At 34.4% G+C, this 16,564-nt stretch overlaps 1 protein-coding gene across 1 annotated transcript; it reads left to right on the top strand.

Annotated features, from left to right (window-relative positions):
• On the top strand, positions 1-16,304 carry LOC581799. Its single transcript, XM_030999291.1, has 11 exons — positions 1-234; positions 1,422-1,559; positions 2,489-2,511; positions 2,727-2,758; positions 3,444-3,501; positions 4,096-4,195; positions 5,309-5,420; positions 6,078-6,120; positions 7,172-7,242; positions 13,580-13,688; positions 14,213-16,304. The coding sequence occupies exons 1-11, from the start codon at positions 36-38 to the stop codon at positions 14,414-14,416; spliced, it is 1,089 nt and encodes a 362-aa protein (XP_030855151.1). The 5' UTR covers positions 1-35; the 3' UTR covers positions 14,417-16,304.
• The last annotated feature ends 260 nt before the right edge of the window (positions 16,305-16,564 follow it).

Here is a 16,564-nt window from a genome sequence, read left to right as displayed (position 1 = left end):
GCGGAGAGAATATAATCACGTGACACTTTCCGAAAATGAAGCTGTTTGCCTGTATCTGTGTTGTATTTCTTTTACAATCCATTCTATCATGTGGACAGGGGCTGAATTGCGACAGTTTACCTATGCCAAAGTCTTACGTTGTGTATTTTCTTCAAAATGGTGAGAAAATCAACATTGATGGAAAACTCGACGATAATGCTTGGCAAGAAGTGTCCCGATCCCATCGCTTTATTGGTAAGTATGCATACCGGTACTCATGTGAGCTCGCCCCCGTTCCGCCCCGGACGATCGAGAGCGATGCCGTGTTGTGGTCCTGCAGTTGGCATTTACAGCACGATTTCTCCGCACATAATGCACATGCACATTTTCACTTCCTTATATTCACAAATTTTGGACAAGAGACTAGGGATCACGCTAAATTGGCCTTGAATTATTATTTTTATTTTCTTAAAACAGGGAATAAGCTTTGGTTTTATTTCATATGTTGACCAATATTAAGCCTAAAGCCAGGGTAATAGGCCTACAAAGTTTTGGTTTATATGGGGTCATGAATTTGGTTCAAATGAACATATTGGAAGCATATGCGATCCTACAATATTCAGTGGTCGGTGTCGCAGTTGAAATCAAGTCTTAAGTTATAAAATTGTAATTAATAAACTCTTTATGTTGTATAGCTCCCTCTCTAGGTCAAGATATTAATTGGGCTATACAACAATGTTTCTTGACTAAACTCGACCGATTGGCTATTCCCGTTTGGAAATTATACATCACATCTACATATTCTGAGATTGTCATTGTCGCAGCTACCATTTGGCCGTAGTCGCTATTTGAAATTTGTCTACATTTACCAGGAGCACCGGTAAATTTTTATATTAATTTTTTCTCGAAAGCAGAAGTGTTTTAGGTGCTAAATTTTCTAGTGCCTATAATACATCGACAGGGGCATCCAAATATATCAAAATTGTAAAGGATCACTATCCACCCAATTTTCTAAATTTTCCAAAACTTTGTATTACCTTTAATGATTAAATTTCAAAATGGATATCACAATTATAAAGTCATTGAATTCTTATTATCTGTTAGTCTTATTCTTTTTTGTTGACAAAATGTGACTCAAGCACCCAATAATGCTTCAGTCACTTTATGGTAACAAGACTATTACATTAATTCAAGATAAGGCCATTTTCATCAGCAGAAAAAGAAATTGGGTTGCAAAGACAAAAAAATTAGGACCAGGGGACTAAATCATTTCATTCCTCAATGATGTCAATCTGTTTTTGTTTTATTAATAATAAAATGAAATGTTGCATTATGAACCAGAGGGGCATTACTAACACTGTGTTGAAGTATGTGAATTAACGCCCTTCTAGCTACTGGTACACAAACCAAACAGACCAAATATACTTGTTTCATACATACAGACATTCAAGGAGAAGCCCTTCCAAAGCCCAGATTTGATACCTGGGTTAAGATGAGATGGGACTCCAAGTATCTTTATATCGGAGCGTACCTGCAAGAGACTGATGTCTTTGCTAACCAAACAAAGCATGACTCTGTAGGTAAGCTATACTGTATTCAGTTTGTATTGGTCCATTCCAACTGCTGGGTGATAAGTCCATGATGAAGTATCTCGTCAGAAGAAAAAAGAAAGAAAATGTTCTGTTCGGATAATGCGACTTTTGCCAAAATTCAATCAATTTTTAATGCGCACTTTTAAATAGTATGCTTGTAATAACTTTGGCTGGAGTCTGAGGAAATTGTGTGTTGCACCAAATACCAATATCAAATCATATTCATCAGGTTGAGGATGTTCTGTTGAAATATTTGGTATCAGCTAAATAGAAATAATATTAATAATAATAATAATAATAATAGCCTAATAGTCCACTCCAAATTTTATTAAACCGAAACGGAAATTCTTTTTGCCCATTTGATCGTGAGCCCGGCAGCCGCTGAGCAGCGCCAGATCGACTCTGCTCTATCCCTTATTGTTGAACGCCAAACAAGGTAGCAACAACTCCCATCTTTTAACGTCTTTTGGTATGACGCGGCCGGGGTTCGAACCCAAGACCTACCGGTTGTGAGGCGGACGCTCTACTGACTGAGCCAACACTCCGGAAGCCTTATCTTATCCTTCCATTGTAATCAGTTCTAACTTGAGAGGAATAGCTACATGGAGATAGCCTGAATGAAACCTCCAACTCATCTTTAAGGAATTGATTTGTGTCGATTGCAGGATAAAAAAATTCAAAATAAGTATACAAGAAAATGCATTAGAAAAATTATTTAAAAATTTGATATATTTATAAGACACTTTAAAAGTGAGTCCTGAAAAGCTGTCAAATTCATGATGAGCATTACAACCCATGACCTCAGAACTTCAACAACATAATTATTAATTCACATCTAGAATATCTCTATATATTTTTTTCAGTGACTGCCCTTTTAATCACTTTTTTGAATTTTATGTTTTATGTTTCATTTCCAGTGTTCAAAGACAATGATTTTGAGGTAAGCCCTTATAACGTATTACCATGATGCATTGATCCTGACAAAAAGCAAACAATTGTAATAATTCTTGGTTAGCAGACTCTTGAAAAGAAGATTACTCTATGTTCCACGTTTCTGTATTAAAAGAAAAAGAAAAATCTTTATTTTCTGCACATTAATACTAAATTCTTATAAGTTAGCTCGACTGCCACTTATTATATTTTTATCTTTTACAGGTATTTACTGATCCTGATGGAAGCACACACTGGTAAGATACAAAACTACACAGTTGGTACAAAAGCTTGATCTTGCATGATTCATATGTTAGAAGTTCCAGCTTAAATGTTATTTAGGCGCTTGTAGTTAGGCAGTACAAAATGTGCTCTAATGCTATATTAATTCAAAGAATATTTCACTCAGTATTTGCTCATATGATGCTCTTGCTGCCCATGTGATTTCAGAATCGGTTTGTTTCATAGCCCTTTTTAATGATACAAAAGACAGACAGATTGTTTTCTTAAGCTGATGACTACTGAATTATCTAATTCCCATAAGCTTAAAACAGGGACCATCAGGTTCCTGTGGCCAATGGTTTAAGAGTTTGGACTGATTTATATATAAACACATGCCATTATTTCATTAAATTTTGAGCAGTATCTTAAGTTAATAGTCAGTTGATTTTATGTTTGAGGGCCCTGGTAATAGAATTACATTTTGATCGATAGTGGCTTTGTGTGATTTGAAATTGCTGTAGATGTTTTTTTTTTGGACCAGCACAAAGTATGTACAAATGAATGAAAACTGAATGAACACACAGCTCACTCTTTTATCATATGATATGCACATGGTTGTAGGGCTAATCGCATGATTTCCTTGCATGTCTTTGTCTGTGCTCATCATACAGCTATTATACATTTTTCTACCCATTATATTGTATTTGTTTTGCCTGGCAGGTACAAGGAGTTTGAAATCAATGCAGTAAACACGACATGGGACCTCATGTTAAATAAAGTGAGTGGATATAACTTTCATCAAACTTTACACAAGACAGGGAAAACCAAATAAAGTTTTCTTCCATTATCACATTTATTTTAACATAATATATTATGGTTCCTTACTCTTTTAAAGTTTAAAATTTAGAAATCCTAGTTTACATTTCGGTAATTTGTTTAATATTTTTATTTTGATCAGCGTGATAAATAAAAAACTTGTATTTTTATAGACATTTATTTCCAATCATTCAAGGAATGAACATTTTCTGTGCCTGGAGCTGTTTGATTTATACATTGTTGGGAAACATATTGGGCTGCAGAAGGAAAAGAGGACAGATATAAGACAGATATATCGAATGAAGTTGGAAAAGAGGCAATATACTTATATAAAAAGAGTGGGAAATAAAAACAAAATGAAGAAAGCAAATGTCAAAAACCATTACCTGTGGTGTATCTTATGGCACATTTGTGCTGTTTAGCTGTAGGCATCTTTTCACTCACTTGAGAGATTTGTCACTGTTCAACTCATTTTCTCATCAAGTGCCATATTTGGGTTTGTAGACTATTTAATCATCCTCACCATGTTCTTACAACTTCATTCCTTTCATTTCAGCCTTATCTCAATGGTGGTTTTGCAAACAGCAGCTTTGAAATGAGTGGCCTTCAGAGTGCCATCTATGTTAACGGACCTATAAATGATCCTCTACATAAAGGTAATATTCTACAATTTCTCAAAGCCCACCCCCCCCCCACCTTCACACACACCCACTCCCATCATTGGTCTATTCTTGTTTTTGTTTTTTGTTTTTTAAAGTTTTATTTTCATTCTGTACTTAATTAGATATGAACACTTTAAATCACATCTCGTGACCTTCATATATGTATCATGCATCAACAATCCTTCTGTTATGGCTTTACATTAACAAAAACCTGTGTCATCTATCACAATCCACCCTTTGTTACATGGAGCCCCTTGAAGGCATGCTTTATTCTACCATATATGGCATACTATAACATGCATGAAAGCTACAAACATTCTTAACAAATGCTGTAACATCACGGATATCTCCAATTCCGTTTAACCGCCAGTCAAAACCGGACGGTTTTCGGTTAAACGATTAAAAAAAATTTAAAAAAAAAAAAAAAAAAAAAAAAAAAAAAAAAAAAAAAAAAAATCGTTTTTTTTTTTTTATTTTATTTTTTTACCGACTCTGTCGGCAACTTTCATTTAACTGCGGGGTGCATTTAAAGGGGCCGATTTGTGCTTGTGAACTTGTCACAAATAATAGTAACAATGTTGTTTTTAGAAGAATGTGTAAGATCATTAATGTAAATTAAAAACAGTAGAGGACCTAGGACAGAACCTTGTGTAAAAGTTGGATGAATTATTATTATAAACTACATATTGAGATGATGAGATCTATTACAAAGATTACTTTCAAACCAAGATGACAGACAAATTGGAGTGTTGTTCTAGTTTTGGAGTGGTGAGTCAACACACAGATTACTGAGCTGGGAGACATTGCCAGGCATAGTGCCAGGTGAAGGGGCATAAATCGAAACTTTAAAAAAAAAAATTATAAAAAAAAAAAAAAAAAAAAAAAATATTAAAAAAAATAAAATAAAAAAAAATCGGGAAAACGAAACCGTCCAATTGAAAACGGAATCCGCCATGGGCGGTCGGATACCGGACGGTTAAACGTTTGTGTCGGCAAACTTTTACACATCACAGTTTCATGAGAGGCTGCCGTGATTGATATGTATAGTGAAATAGTACCTATAAGCTGTTGAATTTCAACCATTGGCTACTTTTGTTTCTTAAATAGATAAATACTGGACCGTGGAACTTGCACTGCCCTTGCAGAGTCTAGTAACAAATGATAGTGTAGCAAGGGCTCCCCCAAAACATGGAGACCAATGGAGAATAAATTTTAGCAGGTTGGTATTGACTGAATTGAATTTAATGATTATTGTTACATAAATTCTTCTTCCATTAGTATAAGAATAACAAAGGGTGTGCCACAAAAGAATTATACATAACAATGAAGTGATACTGTCTGAAAGCTCTATCAAAGAGAATTTAAGAAAAGTATAAAAAAAGATCTTAAGGGAGGAAAAGACATTTGATTACATATCGTCGCTGTTTTCACGAAGTGAAAAAAAATTGCATTCACCTTGCGTTACGATTTTTCTCACTACCGTCACTTCGTGAAAATAGGAAGAATATGATATCTATAGTATCTGTAAAATGTTTATTTCCTATCTGATCAAACACTGAAATGTGACCAATTTTGAACAGCAAAGTCCTCACATGCTGGTAAAAATGAATCAAGTAATAACTGATACATGTAGATATTAACATATTGGTAAGTTATTTCTAAAGTCTTTGTCATAATTACACATTACCTTTAAACTTCATCTTAAATCTTGATATTCTTACATGTGCAACTTTATCATTTTCTATTTCAATTTCAAGTTAATAGTTTATTTCATTCCCATTTCAATTTCTCTTGAAATTTATTAATTTCATTTTTATGTATAAATCACATTTTCTATTTAAATCTTATTACGTTGTGTTTGTCTCATTTTTAACAGAGTGGAATGGCATGTTAGAAATGTAGATGGACATTATGAAAAGGTAAATACAATGACATGCATAATTCTATTTTCCAAGTGATTTATGAAAGCAATTATGTATCAGAAATCACAGACTTTGCATTGTGCATTATATATGAGTCACAAGGTTGGGTTTTGCTGTCACCCCTGTAGTGGAAATATACTGTGTATCCCATCATTGAAGCCCTGTTAAAAAATAACAATTATACTGATTACAAAAAAAATGCTGGGACAAAGCTTTGTGTCTATTAAAAATGAATGGGGGAAAAAACACATTTTTTAACATATTTTTTATTATTTTTTTTAAATATTATTCCCTCTTTTTTTTTTTTTTTCTTTTTTTTTTTTTTTTGGGGGGGGGGGGGGGGGGGGGGATAGAAAATTATGTTTTTTAATTATATTATCCAGCAATGGCCCATGCCTGTACTCTTGAGCTGTAGGGTCATTTGTTTGTGTATGAGAATAGTTGATCATGATTGCTTGAACAGAATTACCAGTATCCATGTTGGATTAAACTGCCCATGTAATGGTCTTAGTCCGGTCTGATAAAATACACAGAAATAGCCTTCATGCATCACTACCGGCATAGCTCTTTAAAAATGTGGTCTTGAGTCAAAGAATTCATTGTTTACCTGTGGGTGATATGCTGCTTGTAAGGACATAGCATCCCAGTTTTGCTACCTGTAACTGGTAAACATAATCGTGAAGTCTGGACAAATTAGCATCATGTGATGGTCACAGCCGAGAGGGGTTTACTCTTCAATGCTGCTCACTCTTTTCCATCATGATCTTAGGAATGTCTTCTATCTCAAGATTAAGATTAGTGAAAATTATATCCATGATGTTGTGGGGGCATCTACTCCTGTTTATGCAGGGCATCTTCCAGCAGATGACATCTGCAAATATCTAGTTGTTATATTTAAGCCCTAGTTGGCCATAGTGTGCTGAAACAGGTTGTACAGGATTACAGCTTGGCCTGTAACACTGTATTGATCTGAACTGATCTGACTGACCTGACTGACTGAAAAAAGAGTTAATATATAATGCTGTCTTTTGTTCTATCATACCATAAGGTACCTGGGCTACCAGAAGACAACTGGGTCTGGTCCCCTCAGTATGCCATCAACATGCATCTTCCTGAAAGGTAGTGAATACAAGTTTTGTTTGTTTGTTTGTTCTTTTGTGTGTGTTTTTTTTTACCTTCTTTCACCCATTCTCCAAGGAGAAATAGAAACCAAAGGAGGGAATAGATATGGTATTATTTCATATCTGTTGTTTGATGCGACGATGCGACGACGACGGCGTGTAGTCTGCTCCCTCTTATCTCAAGTTTAACAAGTTATTTTGGACGTTTGGAGGAAATACTTTTACGTTACCTGCATACTGATTCTTCAGGGAAGAATGTAATATCTACATCGGATCCTTATGGGAGTAATCTGCCATGTTATCAATGTTCCTATAAGTCTGGTTTTGGCGAGACATCTATAGCTCCATGCTCTAAGTGTGCTGTACGTTCTACACGTAGTATGTTCTATCCTGTGCATGCTAGGAATGTTCAAGTGTGCTGTGCATAGTGTGTATGGAATGTTCTGACCTTTACACATAGTGTGATTTATTACCGCCCTGCTCCGAACTGACCATTAATTTCTTCCGACCTCAAAATGCCAACCACCAAGTCTCAGTCAGCAGACATTGCTCGGCAGGTTATCGCTGAGTTGGAAAGCAGCAGTCTTTTAAAGAAGTTGGTGAAAGATGCAGTCCAGGAGGCTGTATCTGGCATCGCTGCTCGGTTAGAGGAGCAAGAAGGGCGGGTAATGGATTTGGAGGGGAAGGTGAAAGCGCAGGAAGATGAAATCAAGCGCCTTCAGAAGGAAGGAGAAAGCTGTACAGTTTTTTGTTCGGCTTTAGAAATAAAGCTGGATGCGTTAGAGCAGCAGGGAAGGTGTAACAACATCCGAATCCTCGGAGTAAAGGAGTCTGCAGAGGAGATTCCGGAGGTGGTCGTGATGGAGGTTGGAGAGAAGCTTGGAGTCAAACTAACCCCAGCTGACTTCGATCGCTGTCATCGCCTCGGCACGTCTTCACCTGATGCCAATCAGAGGAAAAAACATCGCCCTCTTCTGGTAAAGTTTTCAAGCCGGCGCATCAGGGGTCTGGTAATGGGAGCCAGATCCAAGCTGAAAGGCACTGACATCTTCCTGAACGATGACCTCACACCCGCCAGACAGAAGCTTTTGTACAATGTCCGCCACTGCCCGAAAGTAGAGCGATCCTTTAGCCAAGAAGGAAGGATCTTTGCGGGCATTAAGAACACAAGCGGCGGCTTTACCAAAAAACTTATAACTTGTGATGCAGACATTGCTAAGCTCTGAAACTAACAGAACAGTACCCCAGCATCTCATTATCATACTTTCAGTATTTTTCCTTGCAGTTTTTCTATGGCAGCCTTTACATGCCCATTTTATTGCCTTATGTTATTTTTATACATTTTCTCGTTTTCATGTATTTTCTTATTTAACTTCTTTTTCTGGTCTCTTTTTTTTTCTTCTCACTCTCTTGCAATTATTATGGATGCTTCCTATATTGTTGCTTTAAATGTGTTTTTGTTACCTTTTAATCTTTGTAGTATATTTATCTCCCATATATGTGTTAATATGTTTTCTGACAATCTTCTTGACTTGTATTCCCATCACTTAGACTTCATATTTTATTTTGTGATTCCAATCCAAGATGGTTAATATAGAAGAAGTTGCTTGTAATATTTTAGAAAATAATGCAAGCACGCTAGAGCCCAATGTTAATGATAATTTTGATCATGCCTCTCCAATTGTTTGTCATTACTGTTCAGAAAATCAATTTATGGATGGGTTTCGTAATAAATGTGAAAATGATGTTACTGTCCTACATTTAAATGTTAGAAGTATGCATAAAAATGTTGATGCTTTTAATACTCTTATCAGAAACCTCAATGATAGCTCTACAATAATTGGGGTCTCGGAGACTTGGTTTTCGAGTGAGAGTGATGTTAATTTATATTCTATTTCTGGATATAGTTTGGTGTCTAATCACAGACGTGATAAAAGAGGCGGTGGTGTTGCTTTATACATTCCAGTTGGTATGGATTTCCAAGTAAGGCATGACTTAAATGTGATGACTGATCAGTTGGAGTCTATTTTTGTAGAGTGTTTTATTCCAGGCAAAAAGAATGTTATCTTTGGAGTTATATACAGACCTCCCCAGAGTAATATAGATCTTACTGTGAATGAATTGCAGAGTATATTGTTGAACCCACTATTTGTCAATAAGTCAATATTCTTAATGGGAGATTATAATATAAACCTTCTTCAATGTGATGAAAATGACCATTATAATGCTTTTTTGAATATGATGTTGTCATTTTCTTTAATGCCATTAATTACAAAACCCACAAGGGTAACTGATAGTTCATCTACCCTTATTGATAACATATTTTGTAATTTGCAACCTTTTCCACCTTCAGGTATTATAATATCAGATCTTTCAGATCATTTCCCTATCTTCACTAGAGTGAATTTTCGTAATACTGCTCATAAACATGAATGTAAATATATTCGTAAAAACAATCCTACTAACATTGAGAAGTTTCGAGAAGCACTAACGGCAACTGACTGGAGTGCAGTTTTACTTGAAAAGGATGTTAATATTTCATTCAACAATTTCTTTAATAAGTTTTTGCTACTCTATGATAAAATTGTTCCGATTTCCAAATGTAATACTAGAAATCGTAAGAAAATTCCACGCATGCCATGGGTCAGTGCTTCCTTGTTGAAGTCTATCAATAAGAAGAATAAGTTGTATTATTCTTATAAAGTTAGTGGAAGAGAATCATCACGTAAACGATATGTTGATTATAAAAACACCCTTACTTCAGTCTTGCGTGCAGCAAAGAAAACATATTATTTTGCTCAGTTTCAAGCAACTTCAAACGATATCAAAGGAACTTGGAAAGTGATAAGAAATGTGTTCATGTCAAAGAAAAAAAATTCTGATGTAAAGAATATTGAAATTGATGGTCGTTTAGTGGAAGATAAGAATATTATTGTGGAAAAATTCAATGATTATTTTTGCAGTATTGGTCCTAATCTGTCACGGGCGGTCCCTTCCTGTCAAAAATCTTTTAACGATTTCCTGAAAGAATCTAACAAGAAAAGCTTTTTCCTTTTCCCATTAGTTAGGGAAGAGTTGCTTACTATTGTGAATTCGCTTAAGGCTGGGAAAAGTCCTGGTTACGATGGTGTCAATAATGACATAATTAAACAGGTTATCTTAGCGATTATTCAACCCCTTATTCATGTTTTTAATTCATCAATGTTAAATGGAATAGTCCCCGAAAACATGAAAATTGCAAAAGTCGTACCCGTTTTTAAAAAGGGTGATCCTCAATCTTTTTCAAATTACCGTCCTATTTCACTTCTAACCTCCTTCTCAAAGATCCTTGAGAAAGTGATTTATGTTAGAACTTTAGAATTTTTCAACAAAAGTAAAATATTCTCAAATTTTCAGTTTGGGTTCCGAGAGAAACATACTACCTCTCATGCCTTGCTGCACTTTATAGATAAGATTTCACAAGCAATAGACAAAAAGATGCACACAATCGGTATATTCCTTGATTATTCCAAGGCATTTGATACTATAGATCATGAAATTTTGCTAGGGAAATTATCGCATTATGGTGTCAGGGGCACAGCTCTGGACTGGTTTAAGAGCTACTTAGCTGACAGGAAACAATTTGTTTCTTTAAACGGTTTTGATTCAGGGTTACAGAATGTCACATGCGGCGTTCCTCAGGGATCTCTCCTTGGTCCGCTCTTGTTTATTGTATATATTAATGACTTTCATTTCTCATCTGATATTTTGTCATTCATTTTATTTGCTGATGATTCCAGCTTGTACTATTCACACAAAAATTCACAAACTCTGTTAGAAACGGTTAATTTTGAACTAAGTAAAGTTACTTTGTGGATTCAAGCAAATAAATTGTCTTTAAATCTGCAAAAGACAAATTATATGTTTTTTAGTAATACAATCAAAGTGCTTCCAGGAGATGTATCATTTAATAATGTATTGATAGATAGGGTATCATCAACAAAATTCCTTGGTTTGCACATTGATGAGCAAATGAGTTGGAAAATTCATGTAAATCATCTCTATAAGACATTGTCAAGAAACAGTGGCGTAATTCATAAATTGAAATCAATTTTACCTAAAGGCATCCTTTTATTAATGTACTCAACATTAATCCTCCCCTATCTTAATTATGGTGTTCTTGCTTGGGGTAACTCTCTTAAAACTAACCTTGAAAAGTTATATTTGATTCAAAAGAGGGTCTTAAGAATTATTTGTAACGTTAGCTTTCGTACGCACACTAATCCGCTTTTTTATACGCATAGAATTTTAAAGGTGCAAGATATTTATCACCTTCAACTGGGTTCTTTAAAGGGGAAGTCCACCCTGAAATTAAGTTAGTTTTAATAGGAGTAGAAAAATGAGAGAAACAAGTCAGTGAAAGTTTGAGCAAATTCCGATTAACAATAAGGAAGTTAGGATTTTTGAAGTTGTGATCAATCAAACACAAATTGGCAACTCTATGACGTATCATGCGAGCTCAACTTCCATTTGCTCAGTACTAAAAAAATCTAAAATTTTCATTTTCCCTCAAGAAAAATTTCAACCATACATGCACCCTAAATATAATAATTGCAAATATGTTTCTATACTTCCCCTGCAAGGAACAAATATATATTCCGTCATCAATAACGAAGAAAACATGATTTTATGGAATATTATGCACAAAGCAAATGAAGGAGAGCTCGTATAATAAGTCACAGAGTTGCCAATTTGTATTTGATTGATCACAACTTCAATAATTCATAACTTTCTTATTTTCATTCAGAATTTGCTCAAACTTTCACTCACCTGATTTTCTTATTATTCTGCCTCTATCGAAACAAACTTATTTTGGGGATGGACTTTCCCTTTAATGTACAACTTCGATTCTGGTGTCCTTCCACAGGCTCTAGTCAGCATTTTTAAGAAAAATAGTCAAGTTCATGACCATGCTACACGAAATGCCTCTGCGTTTCACTTACCCCAAGTAAGGACAAAGTTAACTTTTAATACTTTGGTTTTTACTGGACCTAAATTTTGGAACTCTCTAGGCTCTAGCGTTAAGCAATCTGTTAGTCTCTCTTCATTTAAGTGTAAACTTAAGGTTTATCTTCTCGATAAATACTGTGACTCATAGAGTAGTTCATTTTTGTAGTTATTATGGTGCCAAGATATATTATGTATTACTATAAATGTAAATTTTCTTCTTGATATTAATATGTGTCTAACTGAATATTTTCAGATTGTCAACCTCTTATTCCCTCCCCCTGTTGTCTTGTGCCCGTTGTGTGCTGTGCCTATTGTCGATGTGCTGTATTCTTCTATTATTTCTCATATTTTCTCTTTTCTCCCGTCTTGTCTAGTCTAGTCTCTCTTTTTGTTGTTGTTGTTGTGTGTGTGTACACTTCTTGTTTTGTTATACCCCCTTTTCCCTATTGTATTCTTAGGTAGTCACAAATATTTATTCATCATGTTTTATCCGGCTCAGAGGGGACCCTAATAATTACAAGCTCTGCTTTTACCAGGGTCTCCTCGTCTTTCTTTTAGTTAGCTATGTTTTTTATCATTATCATAATTTGTTATTTTGCTTTGTAAATGTGTTATGATCCAATGTTATGCTCTGTATGTCATTTGAAAGAAAGACGAATAAAATCTTATCTTATCTTATCTTATATTTGTATTGTTGCATTATGGGACAAATCTTGAAGAGGATAACGGTACAAATTGGAATGGAGAGAGAGAGAGAGAGAGAGAGAGAGAGGTGGAAAAAGAGAGACAGGCATACATACCAAGAAACGGACAGACATAGACAAAAAGAGGTAGAGAGGGAAGTGGACTAAGATAATAAGTGAAAGAGAGAAAAAAAGAAGTAATGAAAGAGTGAGAGTAATAATAGTTTTTTTATTTTGTTTATTTGTGAATTAGTAATTATAATGTTATAAAGAGAATGTGTTCAACTCATTAATCTTACTTATAGCTTTGTAGAGAAAAAATAATTCACCATCCACATTGCCTCCATTAATGACCAAGCAATGTAAATCCATTCATAAATTTACAATAATAACAACAATATTCAGTTCTTGTATAGCGCATATCACATTATATGACGTCCCTATTCGCTTCCAAAAAGCTTTGAAAAGTATTACCCTATTTAGTGATTAAACATGTTTATTTTGTGAATCTCTATGGAAACTAGGTTGGGAAATAGGACGTACAGTATATATATAAATGTATACAATATTCATAGCTAAGACATCATTTGGACGTCTTTTTAAAATCGTTCACATTTCTTAACCTAAGAATATTTTTTCTTGTCAATTCTTGCCTGGTCTTAGATGGGGCATGATTCAGTTCAGTGCTGATGCAGTCAACCAAACCAAGTTTAAGAGAGATCCTAACTGGCCTGTCTACACCAGCCTAGTAGCAGTCTACAATGCTGAAAAGGTGATGATAATGGTGATGTACATGATGTTGATGAGGATGATGATGATGAGGATGATGAGGATGATGATGATGACGACGACAATGATGACGATGATGATATTAGTATTATGACAATAATGATAATTATCAGAAACTTGATATTGGTAATGGGATGATGGTGATGAAAATAAATGTTGAAATAAATATTATGTTGGTAGAAGGATGATGAGGAGGATGATGAAATTATAATCGTAATAGTAATGTTGTTTATAAGATAGATGATATTAGTAATAGGACATTAATGTTAATGATATGGAGAAATACAAAATTTGTGATATGATGATGATGAGAATGGCGATAATTATATGTTAATATCCAACAAATGGTACATTAGGGTAATGATAGTAGTAATGATGCAATTTTAGATATTAGTATTGATGTTGATGTTGCATTAAAAATACTAAAATTAAATAGCTTGGACCCTGTATCAAGAAGAATGCTTTGTTTGTAACAATCGTCCTTGCATTTCAATTTCTCTCCATCAGGAGTTCTTTTCTGTGGAAGGCTACTTCACAGAGGACATTAATGGTCTGAATTTACCAGACTACGTCAGGAGTGGGATATGTGCTCAGCCTCCTAACATCACTGTTATACAGAACTATAGATTCACTGCTACGGTCCAGCCACTGACCAAGGGTCTTAAGACTGGACATGTACAGGATGACCGTCTCATATGGTTCACATCATGATGCATATTTATCAGGAAGTCTTTTCTGTAGAAGGCTACTTCACAGAGGACATTAATGGTCTGAATATACCAGACTACGTCAGGATTGGGATATGTCCTCAGCCTCCTAACATCACTGTTATACAGAACTACAGATTCACTGCTACGGTCCAGCCACTGACCAAGGGTCTTAAGACTGGACATGTACAGGATGACCGCCTCATACGGTTCATAGGCAGTCATCTGCTCAATATAAACCGCAATGTACTTTTTTATATCATTAAAAAAAAACCTGAAAGCCTAGTTCAAATTTGATATGGTAAAATACCTTTAAAATAAAGACAGGATACAACTTCAGCATTTTGCACGTCATATACCGGTACATATATTTGTAATGTATTACACAAAAACATAGATACCTGGGGTAAGTTGCTTGAGGGGTTTTGTTGTGCACAGTTGTTGTGCCATATATTTATGCATAAAATGGACTTAATTTTCTTCCCATAGCACCTTTTTTTGTCATTAAAAAAAGAAAAATTGAGATATTTTACTGCATCATATATGTGAACAAGGCTAACAACTTGTTGTAGGTTTCGGTAATGGAATTACATTTGAAGAGAAGCGATAGATGCAATAGATGGGTCTTTTTTACCATCAAAAGTAACGTAAGCTTGCTGAAAATCACATTGACTGAAATTTGCAGCTCATGCATGTTTTAGACTGTATATTATGGGCATGATGGAATAGTTCATTTGATACTTCTTGCTCTTTACCCGGAAATATAATTTTCTACCAACTTGTAATAGCAAATATCATTTATATTAGTTTAAACAGTCAGTGCTAAGGTTTGTTTGATTATGTGAGAATTTTTTTACCAAAACTCAAGATTACCTTTTTATAACACTGGATGAATTGAGTGTTTTGAAATAGCTGTACTGAATAAGAACACAATGAATTGTGAGATACAGATGTACATGTATATAACTTTCAAGTTTATGTGCGATGAAGTTCTAGTGGGGGTTTGTAGGAAATGATGTTCATACCCTAAAACCTGATTATCTCATATTTCAGATCATAACAAACTTTCAAAGGACAGTAGTTTTCATTAATTTTGAAAAATTTAAATCTTGAAGAGATCAAAAGAAAAACAATATCTGATATGAACGCTGAAGTTATACTTTGAATGACATTTTCGCTTAACTTTGTACAGTCCCAGTTTTGCCTCACTATAATCCAGAGGGAGCATATATGTAATCTATGCATTTCGCTCTATTATGTGTTTAAACAATGTACTATTCAAGACCAAGTATGAAACATAACATTTCAGTGCCATTTTGTGTGTTTCTTTGTAGATATTTGTTATTTGTTCTGAATAGAAACTTTGGGGAGAATTAATAATTTCAAAATGAATTGTTGGCATAGTTATCAAATAATTTAACATTAGCACATGATGCAAAAAACAGAAAGAGGCACAATATCTTGGTTATTTAGGACACCAGTCATAGTAGAATTGTGAGATGAAAATGTCAGCCAATAAATAGCAATTAGTATTACTTCTTTTCAGGAATTGTCTAATTACATACTTTTTAGTCCGATACAAATATTGGTTGACATTAGACATTGTGCAACCAATTGGAATGGAATACTTCTTTGTCTGTAGTTAAGTGTTTATCTATGAAGCTTCATTAGACTTTTTTTTAAAGTTTCTTACAATGGATGTATTGATATTGAAATTTCTTAAGATTTATACTGCAGTTTTCCTTTAAATTTCTACCTTGAACTTAAGTTTGTGATCATGTACTACATGTAAAATAAGTCTTCCTGCAGTGTAAAATGATTGTTTATATATATGATGAAATATACAGAAGTACACTGATTAAACTATTTGAAGAATTATTATTTCAAATTAATTGTTCATCTTTATTTAGTGGATTTTGTGGTGCTTACATATTTTTTAGAATCATAATAATCATCATCAACAATTTTGTATTTATATCTGCTAAAGAAGAGAATGTGCATACATTGTATGCTGGGAAAGCCTGAATCTAATGACTGCAGTAATAATATATTTGAAAAGCACTTAGAGACATTGTCAATGTATTAAGCGCTATATAAAAGCGAAATATTATTATTTATCTTCAACCCGAAACCCCATATCATCAGCAGCAGC

Source organism: Strongylocentrotus purpuratus, unplaced genomic scaffold (genome assembly GCF_000002235.5).
Source record: "Strongylocentrotus purpuratus isolate Spur 01 unplaced genomic scaffold, Spur_5.0 spur5_scaffold_5, whole genome shotgun sequence".
Taxonomy (NCBI): Eukaryota; Metazoa; Echinodermata; class Echinoidea; order Camarodonta; family Strongylocentrotidae; genus Strongylocentrotus; species Strongylocentrotus purpuratus.
This window is presented reverse-complemented; position numbering and strand designations above follow the sequence as displayed.